Source organism: Carcharhinus amblyrhynchos, chromosome 7 (genome assembly GCF_965287045.1).
Source record: "Carcharhinus amblyrhynchos chromosome 7, sCarAmb.v2.hapA, whole genome shotgun sequence".
Taxonomy (NCBI): domain Eukaryota; kingdom Metazoa; phylum Chordata; class Chondrichthyes; order Carcharhiniformes; family Carcharhinidae; genus Carcharhinus; species Carcharhinus amblyrhynchos.
Genome location: NC_137330.1, coordinates 100,990,879 through 101,007,347, shown reverse-complemented (window position 1 = coordinate 101,007,347; position 16,469 = coordinate 100,990,879). Strand labels below are relative to the sequence as shown.

The 16,469-nt window shown below is 40.4% G+C and overlaps 1 protein-coding gene across 4 annotated transcripts in view; it reads left to right on the top strand.

Moving 5' to 3' along the window:
* atg5 (ATG5 autophagy related 5 homolog (S. cerevisiae)) overlaps positions 1 to 11,177 on the top strand; it is a 156,125-nt gene extending 144,948 nt beyond the window's left edge. For all 4 annotated transcript variants that reach the window (XM_080192827.1, XM_080192829.1, XM_080192830.1 and 1 more), the window contains exon 8: positions 10,327 to 11,177. In XM_080192827.1, coding sequence (XP_080048953.1) covers positions 10,327 to 10,463 — 137 coding nt within the window. In that variant the 3' untranslated portion in view covers positions 10,464 to 11,177. The remainder of the gene's footprint in view (positions 1 to 10,326) is intronic.
* The last annotated feature ends 5,292 nt before the right edge of the window (positions 11,178 to 16,469 follow it).

Here is a 16,469-nt window from a genome sequence, read left to right as displayed (position 1 = left end):
ATTTATACAAGCTTCAGATATTCTGTTGGATAATGGTGTTTCCTAATGACAACTCAGCACTGGAAAAAGCAAATAAGAACATTGCTTATAAAAAATCTACGTTGTTCTTTGGTTTCAATTTTTTTTAATTTAGTTTCTGCTTCACGTTAATCTTATTTGTCTACTGCACTGCCAGCTAAGTTTGTTGGCCAGTCTCTGGCCGCGATCAAATTCTGTTTCTATTTTTAGCTATTTGGTTCTTTCTGATTTGTGTCTTTTTCCTTGATATCTCTTCTAGCTGGTATTTGTTTTATGCTCTCATTTAAGCCAAAGCTATAATGAGACTGTCCCTGATTAGTTAGGCAGTGACTTCATTGTTTCATAAACTTTTAAAGCTTCAGAGATATTTCACTTCTGCTTCAAATTATTACAATGAAAGTCCAAAAACCTCATTAGGAAGAGCAGCAGAACACAATTCCATAACCACTTCCAGCACCTCTGGCTGCGTACCAATAAATTTACAGCCTGTTAAATACAACTCTTTGCTTCCTTTACATTTGCTTGTTCTATATAAAGAGCAAGCACCAAAATGCTGCAGCAAAGCTGTCACAGTGGATTGTAGGCATCCACTTGGCAAAGTGGGCTTTGCATGAGCTCAACCATTCTTAAAAGAAAACACAAGAGTCATACTGGAGTGTGGAACCTGTTGTGTTCTTGGATATTGTACTTTTTCAGATAACTCCTGCAATAGTTGTTTTGAACATTGCATACCTGAGGGACTCTGTGGGGCCACAGTTCATTTATGTGGTCATAGGTGTTTGAGATTGATGAGAGATACGTCATTTGTTGGAAGGAATATATGAGGGTGCCTGAAGCCCAAAATGACAGCTTAGCTGCAGCATCTCAATGTTAGGCCGCTAAATAGGACAAGGCAATTGTAAGGAGAACGTAGAGTTGTATTTAAGAGACTGTAAGTGAGTTGCTGGGGGAACTGGTTATAGAATGGTGTCCTGCTTCACTTCCTAATGTGGTGTTTGGGCTTTTGTTGTAAATAATTTGGAGCAAACATAAACACAGCAAAAGTAAAATATCTCTAAATCTTTAAAAGCTTATCAAACTATTGCATAAGTAATCAGGGATGTAGCCTCATTACAGCCTTGACCTAGATGAGGATAAAAACTGAATACCAGCCAAAAGAAATACTGAGAAAAAAGATGCATTTCAAAAAGTAATAAATAGCTGAAAGTGGCAACAGAATATGTGTGTGGTCAGGGACTAACCTTCAAATTCAATTGGCAGTTAAGTAGACAACCAAGATTAACATGAGGCAGAAATTAAATAGAGAAAATATTCTAGACGCTGGACAAAATAATGTGCTTTTACTATTTTTTTCATTGGTGTGTTGCCATTACAAGAAGCCATTATTAATTGGGACATTTCAACAGAAGATGTGATTTACAGGTTTAACAATTTATTTGTGAATTATGTAATGTTTTATACTATATCTTACTTTTGTGCTATGTGCCCATGTGGCAAAAGGTGACAACCAAATAGATATTCAAAAATATTTTAAACAATTACATTAGTTCGCACGTTAATTGGTAACTACTTTTTTTTGCTCATAGTTGGTTCTGCATTAGATTTTATTGGAAATTCTAGCCCATTTTTTTTTCCCTGAACTCTGTTGATACATTGCCAACTTTCATGGTTTGACTTTTTTAATGAATATAGGACTCAAAGTAATTGGTTGCTTGCATGTAGGTAAGTGGCAATCAAGCATGATAACTGACAAAATGTGCAGCAGTATGTTTCAGTTTAAAGTTTATTTATTAGTTTCATAAGTAGGCTTACACTACATTACAGGAAAGATGTAAATAAGGTTGAAAGGGTACAGAGAAGGTTCACAAGGATGTTGCCAGGACTTGAGAAGCTGAGTTACAGAGAGCTTGAATAGGATAGGACTTTATTCCCTAGAGCGTAGAAGAATGAGGGGAGATTTCATAGAGGTGTATAAGATTTTGATGGGTATAGGTAGAGTGAATGCAAGCAGGCTTTTTCCACTGTGGCTAGAGGAGAAAAAAACCAGAGGGCATGGGTTAAGGGTGAAAGGAGAAAAGTTTAAAGGGAATATTATGGGGGGCTTCTTCACGCAGAGAGTGGTGGGAGTGTGGAATGAGCTGCTGGATAAAGTGGTAAATGCGGGGTCACTTTTAACATTTAAGAAAAACTTGGACGGGTTCATGGATGAGAGGGGTGTGGAGAGCTATTGTCCAAGTGCAGGTCACTGGGACTAGGCAAAAAATGGTTCGGCACAGACAAGAAGTTTCTGAGCTGTAGTTTTCTATGGTTCTAACACTGCAATGAAGTTATTGTGAAAATCCCCTAGTCGCCACACTCCAGTGCCTGTTCGGGTACACTGAGGGAGAATTCAGCATTGGCATTGCGCCTAATCAGCATGTCTTTCGGACTGTGGGAGGAAACCCACACCGACAGGGAGAACGTGCAGACGCTGCACAGTCATCCAAGACTGGAATCGAACCCGGGTTCCTGACAGTGTGAGGCAGCAGTGCTAAACACTATGCCACCATGTCACCCTCAAATCAAATATGTTTGATTAGATGTGATTCATAGGCATTTGCAGTTAAGATATTCCTCAATGATTTAATATTATAGAAAGACACACAGTTTTAACAAAAGACAAAACTTAGCTCGCCCACATCAAACAGTTTGAGAAAGAGCCATCTCAGCATTGAAACTGTATAAGAAGACAGCCTTCTGTAAAAAACAATATTTCCAGATTTTGTTCTTTGAAATGGATTTATTGATCTCTTTGTCTAGAAATAAATTTAAAAGAATTTTATATTCCTTGCTTAGGATTTGCTTTTGTATTTTTTTAAAGCATAGTTGACTAAATATTGTCAGGCAATTATATTTTTCTCTCCAGTAACCCCTTTGTTCCAAATGTCTCGTTTTTTGATATTTTTGAAAGAAAAGAGGAAAAAGTGAAGTAGTTTTCAGTTTAATGTTTCATTATAAGCAGCTTATAATGTTATTATAGTTTATTAAACATAGGCTTTAATTAACAAATCTTTTTTCAAAACTCGCATGTTCTAGCAATTTTATTGCTATTTGTTTATAGGATGTGCGTCGGTGGCAAGGTGTTGCTCATCCTTAATTGCCCTTTTAAAAAATGCATTAGTAGCATAGCATCTAAAAATAACGAGATCTTTGACTAGAGGCCAGTAAACTGGCTTTTGCAAGTTACAAAATCATAACACGTCTTCTTAAACTAAAATCTTTTTTAAATGTAAAAAGTCCCGTGTATTGTGAACTCATTTACACTTCATAAATTGTCATCTCTTTGCTCACAAAGAAAAACTTAGCATGGGGTTACTCAAAGTTTAGTGTAAGTCAGAAAGATACTCAGACCCTTGGGAATATGTATCAAGTGAGCCCTTGCTATCTGTCTAGCCTCTGATTCTCAGGTGACTCTCATGTCAGTAGTATGGCACTATTTCTGTCGCTGGGAAAGTAAATAGAATTGGAGCAGAAAACTCTCAGTTCCATTGTCATTTAGCTGGGGGGGAGGCGGGAGCACATGTTTTATGTAAATTTTAATTGGTTAGTTCATTTTTAATTTTTATCTGATTTTGTTTGGTTAGAATGTTCTTATGATTATACATATTTATTTACATAGAATTTAAGCTTTTAATTTAGTCAATAGTTAACAGTTGCATTGTGACAACCATAAGTCTCTACAATTAACAGTGGCCTGGATTTTGCAGTTAGTGGCAAAGGAGCAGTGCTCACCATTCACCTTGCTGACAGCTGCCCACCAAGAGTTTGTGGACTCTGAATGAAGATATACTTTTAGCTGTTGTCTGATTCAGTGTGGTGTCTGTCTGTCACAGGAGATTTAGGGCATATATGAGCAGGAGAAGAAACAGTTCAACCAATCAGATTGAAGAAAAACAGAACCGTAGAAAAGTTCCATTGCAAAAATGTCCATTCAGCACATTGTGTGTGTGCCAGCCATAGAAGAAACTGGCCACCCATCTTAACCCTATTTTTCATAATCTAGTCTATAGCTTGCAGCACTTCAGATGCAGATTAGGGTACATTTCAAATGAGTTAACCATTTCACCCTCAGTGACCAGCTTACACAGTGAATTCCAGATGCCCACCAACCTCTGGGTGAAAACTTTTTTTTAACTCCTGTCCCATTTAACCCTTTCACCAATCACCTTAAATCTATGCCCCCTGGCAATTGACCCTTCAATGAAGGAAAACTGTCTTGTCTACACCCCTCATAATTTGTACACCTCAATTAGGTCACCACTTAGTCCCAAATTCTGTGCACTATGTGTGATTTCAAGAAGGAGTTATATAGCTCTTGGGACTAAAGGGAAATTTAGGGAAGGCAGGATCCAGGTATTGAATTTGATGATCAGCCATGATCATAGTGAATGGCAGAGCAGGCTTGAAGGGCCGAACGGCCTACCCCTATTTTCTATGTAGCTTCTGTGTATGTAAACAGACTAATAAACTATTGAGATCCACAGAAAAGTGGCAAATGGAATTCAGCCCAAAGAAGTGTGAGATATTGTGTTTGGGGATGGTAACAAGGCAAGGTAGTGCACAACAAATGGTACTTCTGAGAAGTGCAGAAGGACCATAAAGTGCATGTCCACAGTCACTGAAGGTAACAGTGTAGATGGATAAGGTGGTTAAGAAGGCAGATGCAATCCTTTAATCTTTATTAGCCAGGAGAAGTTTATGCAAGAACTATATAAAATATTACTTGGATTTAGAGTATTGGATGCACTTCAAGTCATCACGTTGTAGCAAGGATGTAATCGTACTGGAGAGAGTGCAATGTGGCCAGGGCAGCAGGATGGATTGGCTAAATTGGTGTTTCATATGGACAGAGGAGGCTGAGGGGAGATTCAGTTCAGGTTTTTGAAGTTCAGAGGGACCACAGTAGAGTGGATAAGAAGGACCTATTTCCATAATCAGATCTGGGGGGGTGTGGTGGTGGTGATAGTTGGTGATGGGGAGTGAGGATTTTAAGGTAATTTTTGGAAGAATAAGAGGGGGATTAACTTTTCACCAGATTGGGAGTGATGGGGCACCATCCTAAATAAACTCAATTCAGTGCTTGAAGGAGTAGCAGATACAGAAGTCCGCATTACATTTAAAGGTACTTAAATATATGCACGTGAAGTGCCAAACTTACGAGGTTCAAGGCCAAGAATTGAGCCACGGCTACATTGCTGTTTTTTAACTGGCACAGACATGATGGGCCAAATGATGATCTCCTGCACAATAATTTTCCATTATGTTAGGATTTGTTTAACCAGCTGCCCCTGTCGTGGCTTAATATAACCAAACATTAACCCCTGTTGAATAAGTATAAACGTTTCTAAACTCTGTGTTGAATGTGAAAATGATCATTGAATAACTATAGTATCTTAAACATAAGCAAAATCGGTCTTAATTTTTTTTTAAAAATTACATGCTGTCTTTTATCTATGGGTTCCCTGCTTACTGTCTGACTTAATTTTGCCCTGTTAGCAGTTATGAAGACCTATATAAGCATCTGATAACTAAGTGACATCTGTAAAGGCACCAAAGATGACAACATTCTTGGAGTAGAGTATACTTAATCATAGTTGATAATGCCACAAATCAACAATTTTTTCATCTTGCTTTTATCACTTTCCCTCGCTCAAAGAACCTTTTCATTGTGTGCATCCAATTCCTTGCAATGCCACCTCCAATTCAATTCAAAATGAATTTGTTCTCTAATAAATGCGGTAACAACTGGTTAAGGCAGTGAATGCCTGAATCATGCAGATCAAGGAAGTTCCAACTTTGAACTCTAGGCTAGTGTTAGCTTGTTTCATCCATGTGATAAGTATTGGAATTGACCTAATTCTTCTGGATTAGTAAGGGAGCATTGAGCTAGTGCTCCAGCTCTCAATCACAATGCGATGACCTCTGCAAACATATATAAACATAGAGAATAGGAATAGGCTGTGCTATGATGCCCCATTCTGTTCATTAGCCTTCTGTTATTCCATGTGCATCTGGAAGATGGTCACATGGGAAGGCGTTTTTATATATTCTGAACAAAAAAATCAGAATTGGCAAAGAGCTGAACTCAATGGCAAAAATGCTGATCGACGAGCCTCCAAAACTTTATTTTCTGCTGGTGTACTGTGAATGTGACATCAAGCAAGACAGTCACTAATCAGAATTGTCCTTTTGCTCACTGAATAACAACCTAAGACATCTGGAAAAACACAGGGCCTTCAAAATGTTTGACCTTTTGAAAGGATTGGAATAGAAGAAAAGAGAAAGTGGCATTTGATTTATTTTTAATCAATTCTACATGTAGGCCTGCACTTTTGACTATCCCAATAAAATTTGATACAAATTTGCTTAATGTGTACTCCTTTATGGATTTGCGTTTTCATGATAAACAACACTCTGTTTGTTCGCTATCACAGGATGAAAGCACTTAAACCTTGTGTATATATATTTGTTTTACTGCAACATCATGTATTGCTCGTAAGATTGAGATCTCATTCACCAGGAAACATTAGGCCAAGTTTTCTTTCAAGATTAATTACCCTTTTAAAATGAGTGTTTGATGTCTCCCTTTGGTGTATCCTGGCTTGGTTAATCCTCTTTGACCTGACCCACTGGCTATTACTGCAATTGCCATGGCAAAATCTTTCTCCATGATGTATGGGCTATAGACGTTAGCCTGTGGTTTTTCATGTAGATGGATTCAATTAAATAGATTTTTACTGATGAATGGAATAAAGTTTAAGTATTGCTCAGAACCTAAATAAAACTGTCCAGATTTTCAACTCAGCTATAAGATTTGTCTCACATTCTGTTTCAAATTTCCCACTAATTTTGGAGAATATATAAGTGAAAGTATTTTTTGCAAGCCTTATTTACTGTATTTGTCTTGTATCTTTGCTTTAACTTCCCATATTTAAGCAGTGGAGAAATTGAAGTTCCCATCCACACACGTCATCATTTGATGCTGGGTTTATTGAATTGACAAAGTTGACGTATTGAATTGTTTTTGCACATTAGCAGCTCCAATTATGCATGGACACACGTGAGTAAGCACAGTGCGTGGACTTTGCGCCAAGCATTACCACCATCACTTTTCCAACATGACTTGACACAGTTGTATAACAACTCTGTTTTAAAGCAAACCCAATTTTAAGAGGCTAACCTTTCAGAAACTGCAGTTTTTAGGAACATAAGAACATAAGAAGTAGGAGCAGGAGTAGGCCATCTAGCCCTTCAAGCCTGCCCCGCCATTCAATAAGATCATGGCTGATGTGAAGTGGCTCAGTTCCACTTTCCCGCTTTCTCCCCATAACCCTTAATTCCCCTCTCTACCAAAAACCTATCTACCCGTGTCTTAAATATATTTAGCAAGGTAGCTTCCACCACTTCAACGGGCAGAGAATTCCAGAGATTCACCACCCTTTGAGTGAAGAAGTTCCTCCTCAACTCTGTTCTAAACTGTTCCCCCCCCTTATCTTGAGGCTGTGCCCTCTAGTCCTGCTATCCTTTATGAGCGGGAAGAATCTCTCTACCTCTACCCTATCCATCCCTTTCATTATCTTATATGTCTCTATAAGATCCCCCCTCATCCTTCTAAACTCCAACAAGTACAGACCCAGACTATTTAGTCTCTCTTCATAGTCCAACCCCCTCATCTCCGGTATCAGCCTAGTGAACCTCCTCTGCACTCCGTCCAAGGCCAAAATATCCTTGCGCAAGTGTGGCGACCAAGACTGCACACAGTACTCCAGCTGCGGCCTCACCAATGCCCTGTACTGTTGCAGCAAGACCTCCCTGCTTTTATATTCTATCCCCCTCGCTATAAAGGCCAGCATCCCATTCGCCTTCTTGAATATCTGCTGCACCTGCAGACTGGGTTTTTGCGACTCATGCACAAGGACCCCCAGGTCCCTCTGCAAGTAGCATGCTGCAGCTTTTCGCCCTTTAAATTGTAATCCCTCCTACTATTATTCCTGCCAAAGTGGATAACCTCACACTTGCTAACATTGTACTCCATCTGCCAGGTCCTCGCCCACTCGCTCAGCCTTTCTAGATCCCTCTGCAGACTTTCCACACCCTCCGCACAATTTGCTTTTCCAGTCATCTTTGTGTCATCAGCAAATTTCGTCACCCTACACTCAGCCCCCTCCTCCAGATCATCTATATAAATGGTAAATAGCTGAGTCCCCAGCACCGATCCCTGCGGCACTCCACTAGTTACCAACCGCCAATCAGAATAGCACCCATTGATACCAACTCTCTGCCTCCTATTAGACACCCAATCCTCTATCCACGCTAACACCTTAACCCCAACTCCATGCCCCCTAACCTTCTGAAGCAACCTTCTGTGTGGCACCTTATCAAACGCCTTTTGAAAATTAAGCAACACTACATCCACCGGTTCCCCTCTGTCTACTGCACTAGTCACATCCTCATAGAATTCCAATAAATTCATCAAACACGACTTCCCCTTAATGAATCCGTGCTGTGTCTGCTCTATCAAACCATTCTTCTCTAGATGCCTCACTATTTCTTTGATGACGGATTCAAGCATTTTTCCAACAACAGACGTTAAACTAACCGGCCTATAACTCCCTGCCTTTTGCCTGCTACCTTTTTTAAACAGCGGCGTAACATTAGCCGTTTTCCAATCTTCTGGCACTTCCCCGGAATCCAGCGAAGTTTGGTGAATAATCACTAAGGCATCCACTATCACCCCTGCCATTTCCTTCAGAACCCTGGGATGCATTCCATCCGGTCCTGGGGACTTGTCCACCATCAGTCCCGCTAGTCGATCAAGCACTACCTCTCTAGTGACAGTAATTGCGTTCAGGCCCTCAACTCCTACTATCCTTCTATCTTTAATATCCGGCAAACTATTCGCATCCTCCTCCATGAAGACTGAGGCAAAAAACTTATTTAAGGCCTCAGCCATTTCCTCATCTCCCACCACTAAATCCCCCCTCTCATCATCTAAGAGTCCAACATTCAGTCTAGCCAGCTTCCGCCTCTTCATTTATTTGCAAAAACTCTTACTGTCCTTTTTTATATTTAGTGCTAGTTTAGCTTCATAGTCTACCCTTCCTTTCTTTATCAACTTCTTAATCAATCTTTGTTGATTTTTAAACCTCTCCCAATCTTTTACTCGCCCACTACTTTTAGCCACTCTAAAAGTATCAGCTTTTAATTTAATACTCTGCTTTATTTCCTTCGATAACCACAGCTGATTATCCCTTCTCCTACATTCCTTCTTTACCACTGGAATATATTTCTGCTGAGCACCGAAAAAGATCTCCTTAAAGATCCTCTACTGTTCCTCAGCAGTCCTACCGACCAATCTACGCCCCCAATCTACATTCGCCAATTCCTCCCTCATCCTATCGTACTCCCCTCTGTTCAAACAGAGGACACAGGTTCGGGACCCTACTTTCTCATCCTCCATCTGCATCAAAAACTCAACCATACAGTGATCGTTCGTCCCAAGAGGATCCCTCACAACAAGATCCCTAATTCTGCCTGCCTCGTTACACAACACCAGATCTAAGGTAGCTCGCTCCCTCGTCGGTTCCGTCACACACTGTTCAAGGAAACTATCCCGGCAGCATTCCAAGAACTCTTCCTGAAGCCCACCGCGTCCGACATGGGTCAACCAATCAATATGTAGATTGAAATCTCCCATAATTATCGCCGTTCCATTTCTGCAAGCATCATTTATTTGCTTGTTTATAGCCCGCCCCACCTCCAAGTTATTATTTGGGGGCCTATAGACCACACCCACCAGCGTCTTCCTCCCCTTACTGTTCCTTATCTCCACCCACATGATTCAACGATTCCCATTTTCAAACGAACTTACTGAACAGCATGTAACAAAGATACACCATGAGGAACTCGCGAGCAATAAAACTAGGCAATGCCAGCACTAGGTAGGAAGTGGTTTGGTTAACAGCCTATAAGAAGCATGATAGACATATTTTTTTTGTAAGTGATGCTCTGCAAATGAATCTAATAATATGCAGCAACTGCAGAGCTTCCATTTTTGAAGGGTGATGCATACTGAAATATGAAGCCTAATCCTGAAATTAAAAGTGCATAATTTAAGGACTCAACATGAGTAAGTGCTGTTGTATTCATATAGCTAATGCTTCCTGAATCATATTAATTTAGGAGCTGTTTGAGAGTTTTGTAAGATTTGATATTTACCTTTAACTGTGAATATTTTATGTAACTTGGTTTTGTTTGTGCTTATACTAGATGTGGAGAAGCAATATCAAGTAGTGATTCACGGGATTGAACCAATGCTGGAGACACCATTACAGTGGCTCAGTGAGCATCTGAGCTACCCGGACAATTTCCTGCACATTAGTATCATTCCTTTGCCTAGAGACTGAGGAAGCAGGCAACTCTTAATAGAAAAAGAAAGCAAACAACCCCTGGACTTGCCAGAGCAGTTGTATATTCCACTTCCATACAGCCTGTCGGAAGCAACTTGACCAGAAATACTCACTGCTGCAAGCCAAACAGGAAGAGATCTCACAACCAGATAAGGGGCTGGTCCTTGTTTGCATCACTACTATAGTTCTGCTGTCGTCATAAAAACCTCACTTGCACCATGAAAACTTCTCAAGACTACTGGTATCATTTTTCTTGCTAAATGGTAAATGTGATATTTGCAAAGGTATCAAGCAGTGGAAACCTGCGGTGCTTAATTTGGCCTTCTGATTAACGAATAACCAGGGGTATTTCCAAAAGTGACCACGACTGAATTCTAAAACGACAGAATGGAAAGAAACACATTTGTAGTTTCCAAAGGATTGAACTGGCTCACAGGAAAACAAGTAGCATTCTTTGTAATGATGGTGGCAAAGGTTTTACAGAAATAGTTCAAAGTCTCTGTCTGTTTCCAGTCTTATCCTTCCACCCCTCCTCCCCTCCCCCCAGTGCACTCTTTCATTCTCTGTCCCATTCTTTTTTTCTCACTCTCTTTTTCCTCCCCCTCCTTCACCTTCCGGATCCCTTGCTTTTCTTTTCCATTTCCCCATCCTGTTTACTGTTCCCCAACCCACTCGCTGCTTCCCTTCCCTCTTCCCCCCCACTGTTCACTGTTCCCCTTCCCTCTCCCCCGCTCCCCTGCCCTCTCCCCCGCTCCCCTTCCCTCTCCCCAGCTCCCCTTCCCTCTCCCCAGCTCCCCTTCCCTCTCCCCCGCTCCCCTTCCCGCTCCCCTTCCCGCTCCCCTTCCCGCTCCCCTTCCCGCTCCCCTTCCCGCTCCCCTTCCCGCTCCCCTTCCCGCTCCCCTTCCCGCTCCCCTTCCCGCTCCCCTTCCCGCTCCCCTTCCCGCTCCCCTTCCCGCTCCCCTTCCCGCTCCCCTTCCCGCTCCCCTTCCCGCTCCCCTTCCTGCTCCCCCGCTCCCCTTCCCTCTCTTCCTCGCTCATTGGTTCTCTTGCCCCAGCCTGCTCGCTGCTTCCCTACCCTCCCTCTAGCTTGCTGTGTCCCTTCTCCCGCACCCATTTGCTGCATCACTTCCTCCTTTCCCTGCTCATTGCTTGCCTTGCCTCTCCCAGGCTGCTACCCCCCTTCCCTGCTCACTTCTCCCCTCTTCCCTGCTCACTGCGCCCCTTCCCCTTCTTCCACTCACAGCTCCCATTCCTTCTCCTCAACTCGCTTTTCCTATTCTCTCTCCCACACTTATTGTGCTTCTTCCCTTTCCCTGGTCCCTGTTCCCATTCCCAACCCCTGGTTGCTTCTCCCATTCCTTTCCCATGCTTGCTGTGCTCCTTCCCTCTCCTGTGCTCGTTACTCCCATTCTCTCACATCTACTGTGCTCCTTCCCTCTCCCCAGCTCACTGCTCCCATTCCCTCTCCCCTGCTCACTGTGCCTCTTTCTATCCATCCTGCACATCATCTTATGGCAGACTGTAAACTCTACAATGAGTTTGTATGTTCCAGTTATTGGGATTTATATCTGTTCCAGACTTTAGATCAAACATTTTTGTTAAGTTGTTTTCATTCATGGGTTCTGAACTAGACACAATTCAGTGTTTTTAAATATATATGGCATTTGTTTTGTACTTAATAGATAATGGAAATGAGAAATTCTTATCTGCAGTTATTAGACTGTATACCATTTTAAACATGTCTTTTGCATTTCAGTAAGTACATAACACTCCAGATTTTTGTCAGAATCATGTATTTTAGGCATCTTTCTGTTCCTCTAAATAAAAGATGCAATGTCAATGATTTGCATGTGCAGATGACTAAAATATTCTCTAATCGAATCTAGTCAGATTCCTCGTTTGTTCTGTACCCTTTTGCAGCAGTTTCTATGGGGCACGCAGTTAGTTGATGGGTTACTGATAAAGACAGCCTAGGAAATTACACAGTATGATTACAGTGGAACCAAATTTGTTCCCAAAGCTGCATCCAACAATTGTGGCTATAAAATGGATTTGGGGGAGGGAGATGGAAATACAGGGAATGATGATGACTAAGCCAGGGGTCACACATCAAAAACGAAGAAATGCTTTCACAGAACTAATTATTAAATAAAACTTTGCTGATAGGAAATATCTATCTTTTTTGTTGCTATAAATTGATTCTGGCTTACAGTGTGCATAGCCTGTGCATGCAGGAAGTTGCAACTACAAACAGGAAGAAAATCTGGCATTGGGCAATCCAATTTCGTCCAACACCATTTACAGTAAATAATTTTACAATTGTCAGACTTAAGTTTTCAGAAGCTTCTTTATAAAAGATCACCTTGTACTTATTCTGTAATCAACTTGTACCAGTTACAATAAATAATGGATATCTGAATATTTACCATTAGCCAAGCTATTGTGGAAGTGTGAAAAATTTGAAATTTGCAGGTACAAGTGAGTTTCAGCCAAGTGAGTATAGAACTAATGCTGGAAAGCAGCTTACTCTGAAAATAAGGAAGCCCTGGGATCTGGAAGTGCTGTACACGATTAATACCAAGTGCTAATTTACTTGCACGTTCTCTTATTTGTCCATTTTTGTGGTTCACGAAATCAACTGGACAGTGAAAATGCTCATGTCCATAAAATATAGTATGTCTTTCACAGATGGCCTTTTAACAGAGCTGTAAACTTTTACATAGTTTACCATTACTAAATGAATGGCTTCTGTCTTCATTTAACATGCATGCCAGTGAAGAAGTCGCTATGGTGAGACTGATCATTTGCCTCATGGCATTTCATGGGTTGTTTCTATGTGTTTTGTAGCAGAAAGGTGAATGACAACACACTTGCATTTTAATTTGCCATGTTGAAATAATTGTATTGGGGATTATTTAAAGATTTAATGTACTGAATGAGAATGAATAGCCCAAACACTTTACGTAATGAAAATATTTTATTGATAGGAAGTAGCTTAGTTTGTTATCACTGCCCCCTTGGTGGTTACCATACAGAAAATGCTTACGGCAATATTTTGTTTGGTATATGGCATTGGTCAAGTTTCAGGTCGGTAGATTTTTGTCCCACCTGTTGTACAAATTTCAACCAGTGTAAGTTTTCTTCTAATGTCTGGTACACCTGTCCAAATAATGTAAATCAGTACATGTGATACTTCAATAATCTTGTTAATCTGTTTTAATTATGCAACAAGATTAGTTCCTTTGATAATAAAAAAAACAAACAGCCAACATGGCCTTTTACTTCATATTCTTTGTCTTTTGTCTGTTACTTTTGACAAAAAAAGTTTTACTACCACAAAATAGGCTATCATTTGATTTTTTTAATGTAAATAATTTTCCAGCCAGCTTTCATTACCAACTAGCTTTTATTAATAAATACAAAATATTAAAAATTAGTATTTAATATTAGTATCAAATATAATAGCAAAGTATTGAAAATATGTCTGATTTTTAATTATTCCAAAATCACACTTTCCTCCATCTATTAAAATAAAGTTTGTGCTAAAGAATCAAGTATTCCGTCACTTGTTGTTAAATATAATGTATAGTTTATTTGATAGTTCAAAAATTGTGCTTTACAAAACAGCCTTGTGCGAAAGCAAGGTTTCTTATACCATGGTGCTGTCAAATCATATCTGCTAGCATGCAGTAGGTCTGTACAATGAAACATATGCCCCACCACTCCTACCAGTAATTGAGTTGTACCATCTATCAGATGCAGTGGTTCACCAAGGCTCCTTTGACAACACCTTTCAGACCTATGACATGTACCACCAAGATGAGCGAGGACAGCAGGCGCATGGAAACAACACCCACCAATTCCTCTCCAAGCCTCTCACCATGTCATGCTGTTCGTTCACTGCTGCTAGGTCAAAATCCTGGACTAAACCACACCACTCCTCCTCCTCTTCCTCCTCCTCCTCGCTCTCTCTCTCTCTCTCTCTTCCCTCCCCCCCCACCACATCTACTACCTCTAACAGTATTACGGGTGTACATACACCACATGGGCTGCGGTTCAAGAACATGGCTCGCCATAAGCTTCTCAAAGGCAATTAGGAATGGTAAATAAACTACTGGCCCAGCCTGCAACTCCTGAAAGAATAAGAAAGGATGCTATTATTTTGATGCTATCTGTTTTGTAGGTTCGGAATACAGGGAGCTGACATCTATTGCAAAACTATGCCACCTTTAATATATGACTGAATATTGTAGGTGTGCTGGAGGTAATTGATGCAGCTTTATGTCAAAGGGATGTGATCAAAGCTCTCACACTTCTTCCCTCTTAGCTGAAACACAGAGGAACAACTTAGGTGTAAATACTTTATTTGCTGAAATTGCATTGACAACCCCATAGGGATAATGTGATTTTAAAAAAAAATTTAAACAGAGGCAAATATCACTAAAACCTTTAAGGAATAACTTCTATTTACAGAATAATTTGATCATATCCTGGGGCCAACTCCAGAGTGCTTTATAACCAATGGATTGAACTTGAAATGCAGTTGCTATTGTTATGTAGGCAAATGCAACAAACTAGTCTGTCCAGTTTGATAAGTCATTTTTACCTAACTGCCTTTTAATCTTTCTCTCAATTCCTTTTCTTTCTAGAAATGAATACAATTGACTCGTTTTTTTTTGTCACCAGCTCTGATCTCCACTAGTTTATCCCACTGATTTTCCTTTCCTTCATGTTCCTAGCTGACTAATACTTAACTTTCACATCATTTGAACTTTTCACTGTTTTGAATAATTTATCAATCCCCTTTGTATTCTTAAGCACTTCAGTTCAGTAACTTTGATTTATTATTGTTACATGTATTGTTTCTTGGTTGACTGTAGGACATTAACTCCATGAACTAATTTTCCAGACTACTTTTGCCAATTTACATGAAGAATAAAGGCACCCATCATTATTGTAGTAACTATTTTCCCATGTCCCATTTACTACTTTGTCTGCTCTGTCCTACAATATGACAACTGTTAGAGAAGCATGAATGACCTCTTACCATTTTTCTTTCTTATCTCTGCCCAAATTAATTGTACATCTTGCTGTTTCACAATAAGGTCATCTATAATTACTACACTAATGCCATCCTTAATTAATAAGCCCATCACCTTTTCCTATCTTCCTGTCATTCTGCCCCTCTCCACATTTGTTAAAAGGAAGTTTCTGCCGTTGTCCACACTGAAAAAGGATCCTGCTGCTCTCCACACTCTGCCCTCGCTCTTTTGTCGCCTAGCTCAAGAAGCCTCATCTACCAGAAACCTACTAGCAAACTAAGATCTTGTTTAAAAAAAATTGCAACGTCTTTTACATCTGACTGCACCCAAGAAATCAGATAATCCATATCGACTTTGGCATTAAAAAGCTACGCCTCAAGGACAATTGAAGGACACTTAATAATCGAGTTATTTTATCTTTTTTATATTGGATTCCTCATGGCTGATACGTGTATCTGCGCCCAAATGATTGCATGAGGGCTGAATGCTGGACATTGAAATAGATTCTTATTTGCAAGGGTCTTAAATGGTTAAAGACATTTTGATTTGGAAAAGGCAAATCCTCATGAAAAGGAAACTTGAACCTTTGTTGTGATTAGTTGTGTCAATCGAATGGAGGAAGAATTCACTCATCCTTGCCTAACAGTTAAGGGGGCATTTGTCCTCTGATTTATGCCGTAAATTGTTCATTACAAGTTTATTTATTATTAGTCACAAGTAAGCTTACGTAAACACCGCAATGAAGTTACTGTGAAAATCCCCTAGTCACCCAGTGCCTGTTTGGGTACTCTGAGGGAGAACTTAACATGGCTAATGCACCTAACCAGCATGTCTTTCGGCTTTTGGGAGGAAACCGGATACCCGTGCAGACACAGGAGGAACGCGCAGACTGTGCACAGTCACTCAAGCTGGGAGTTGAACCCAGGTGCCTGGTGCTGTGAAGCAGCAATGCTAACCACTG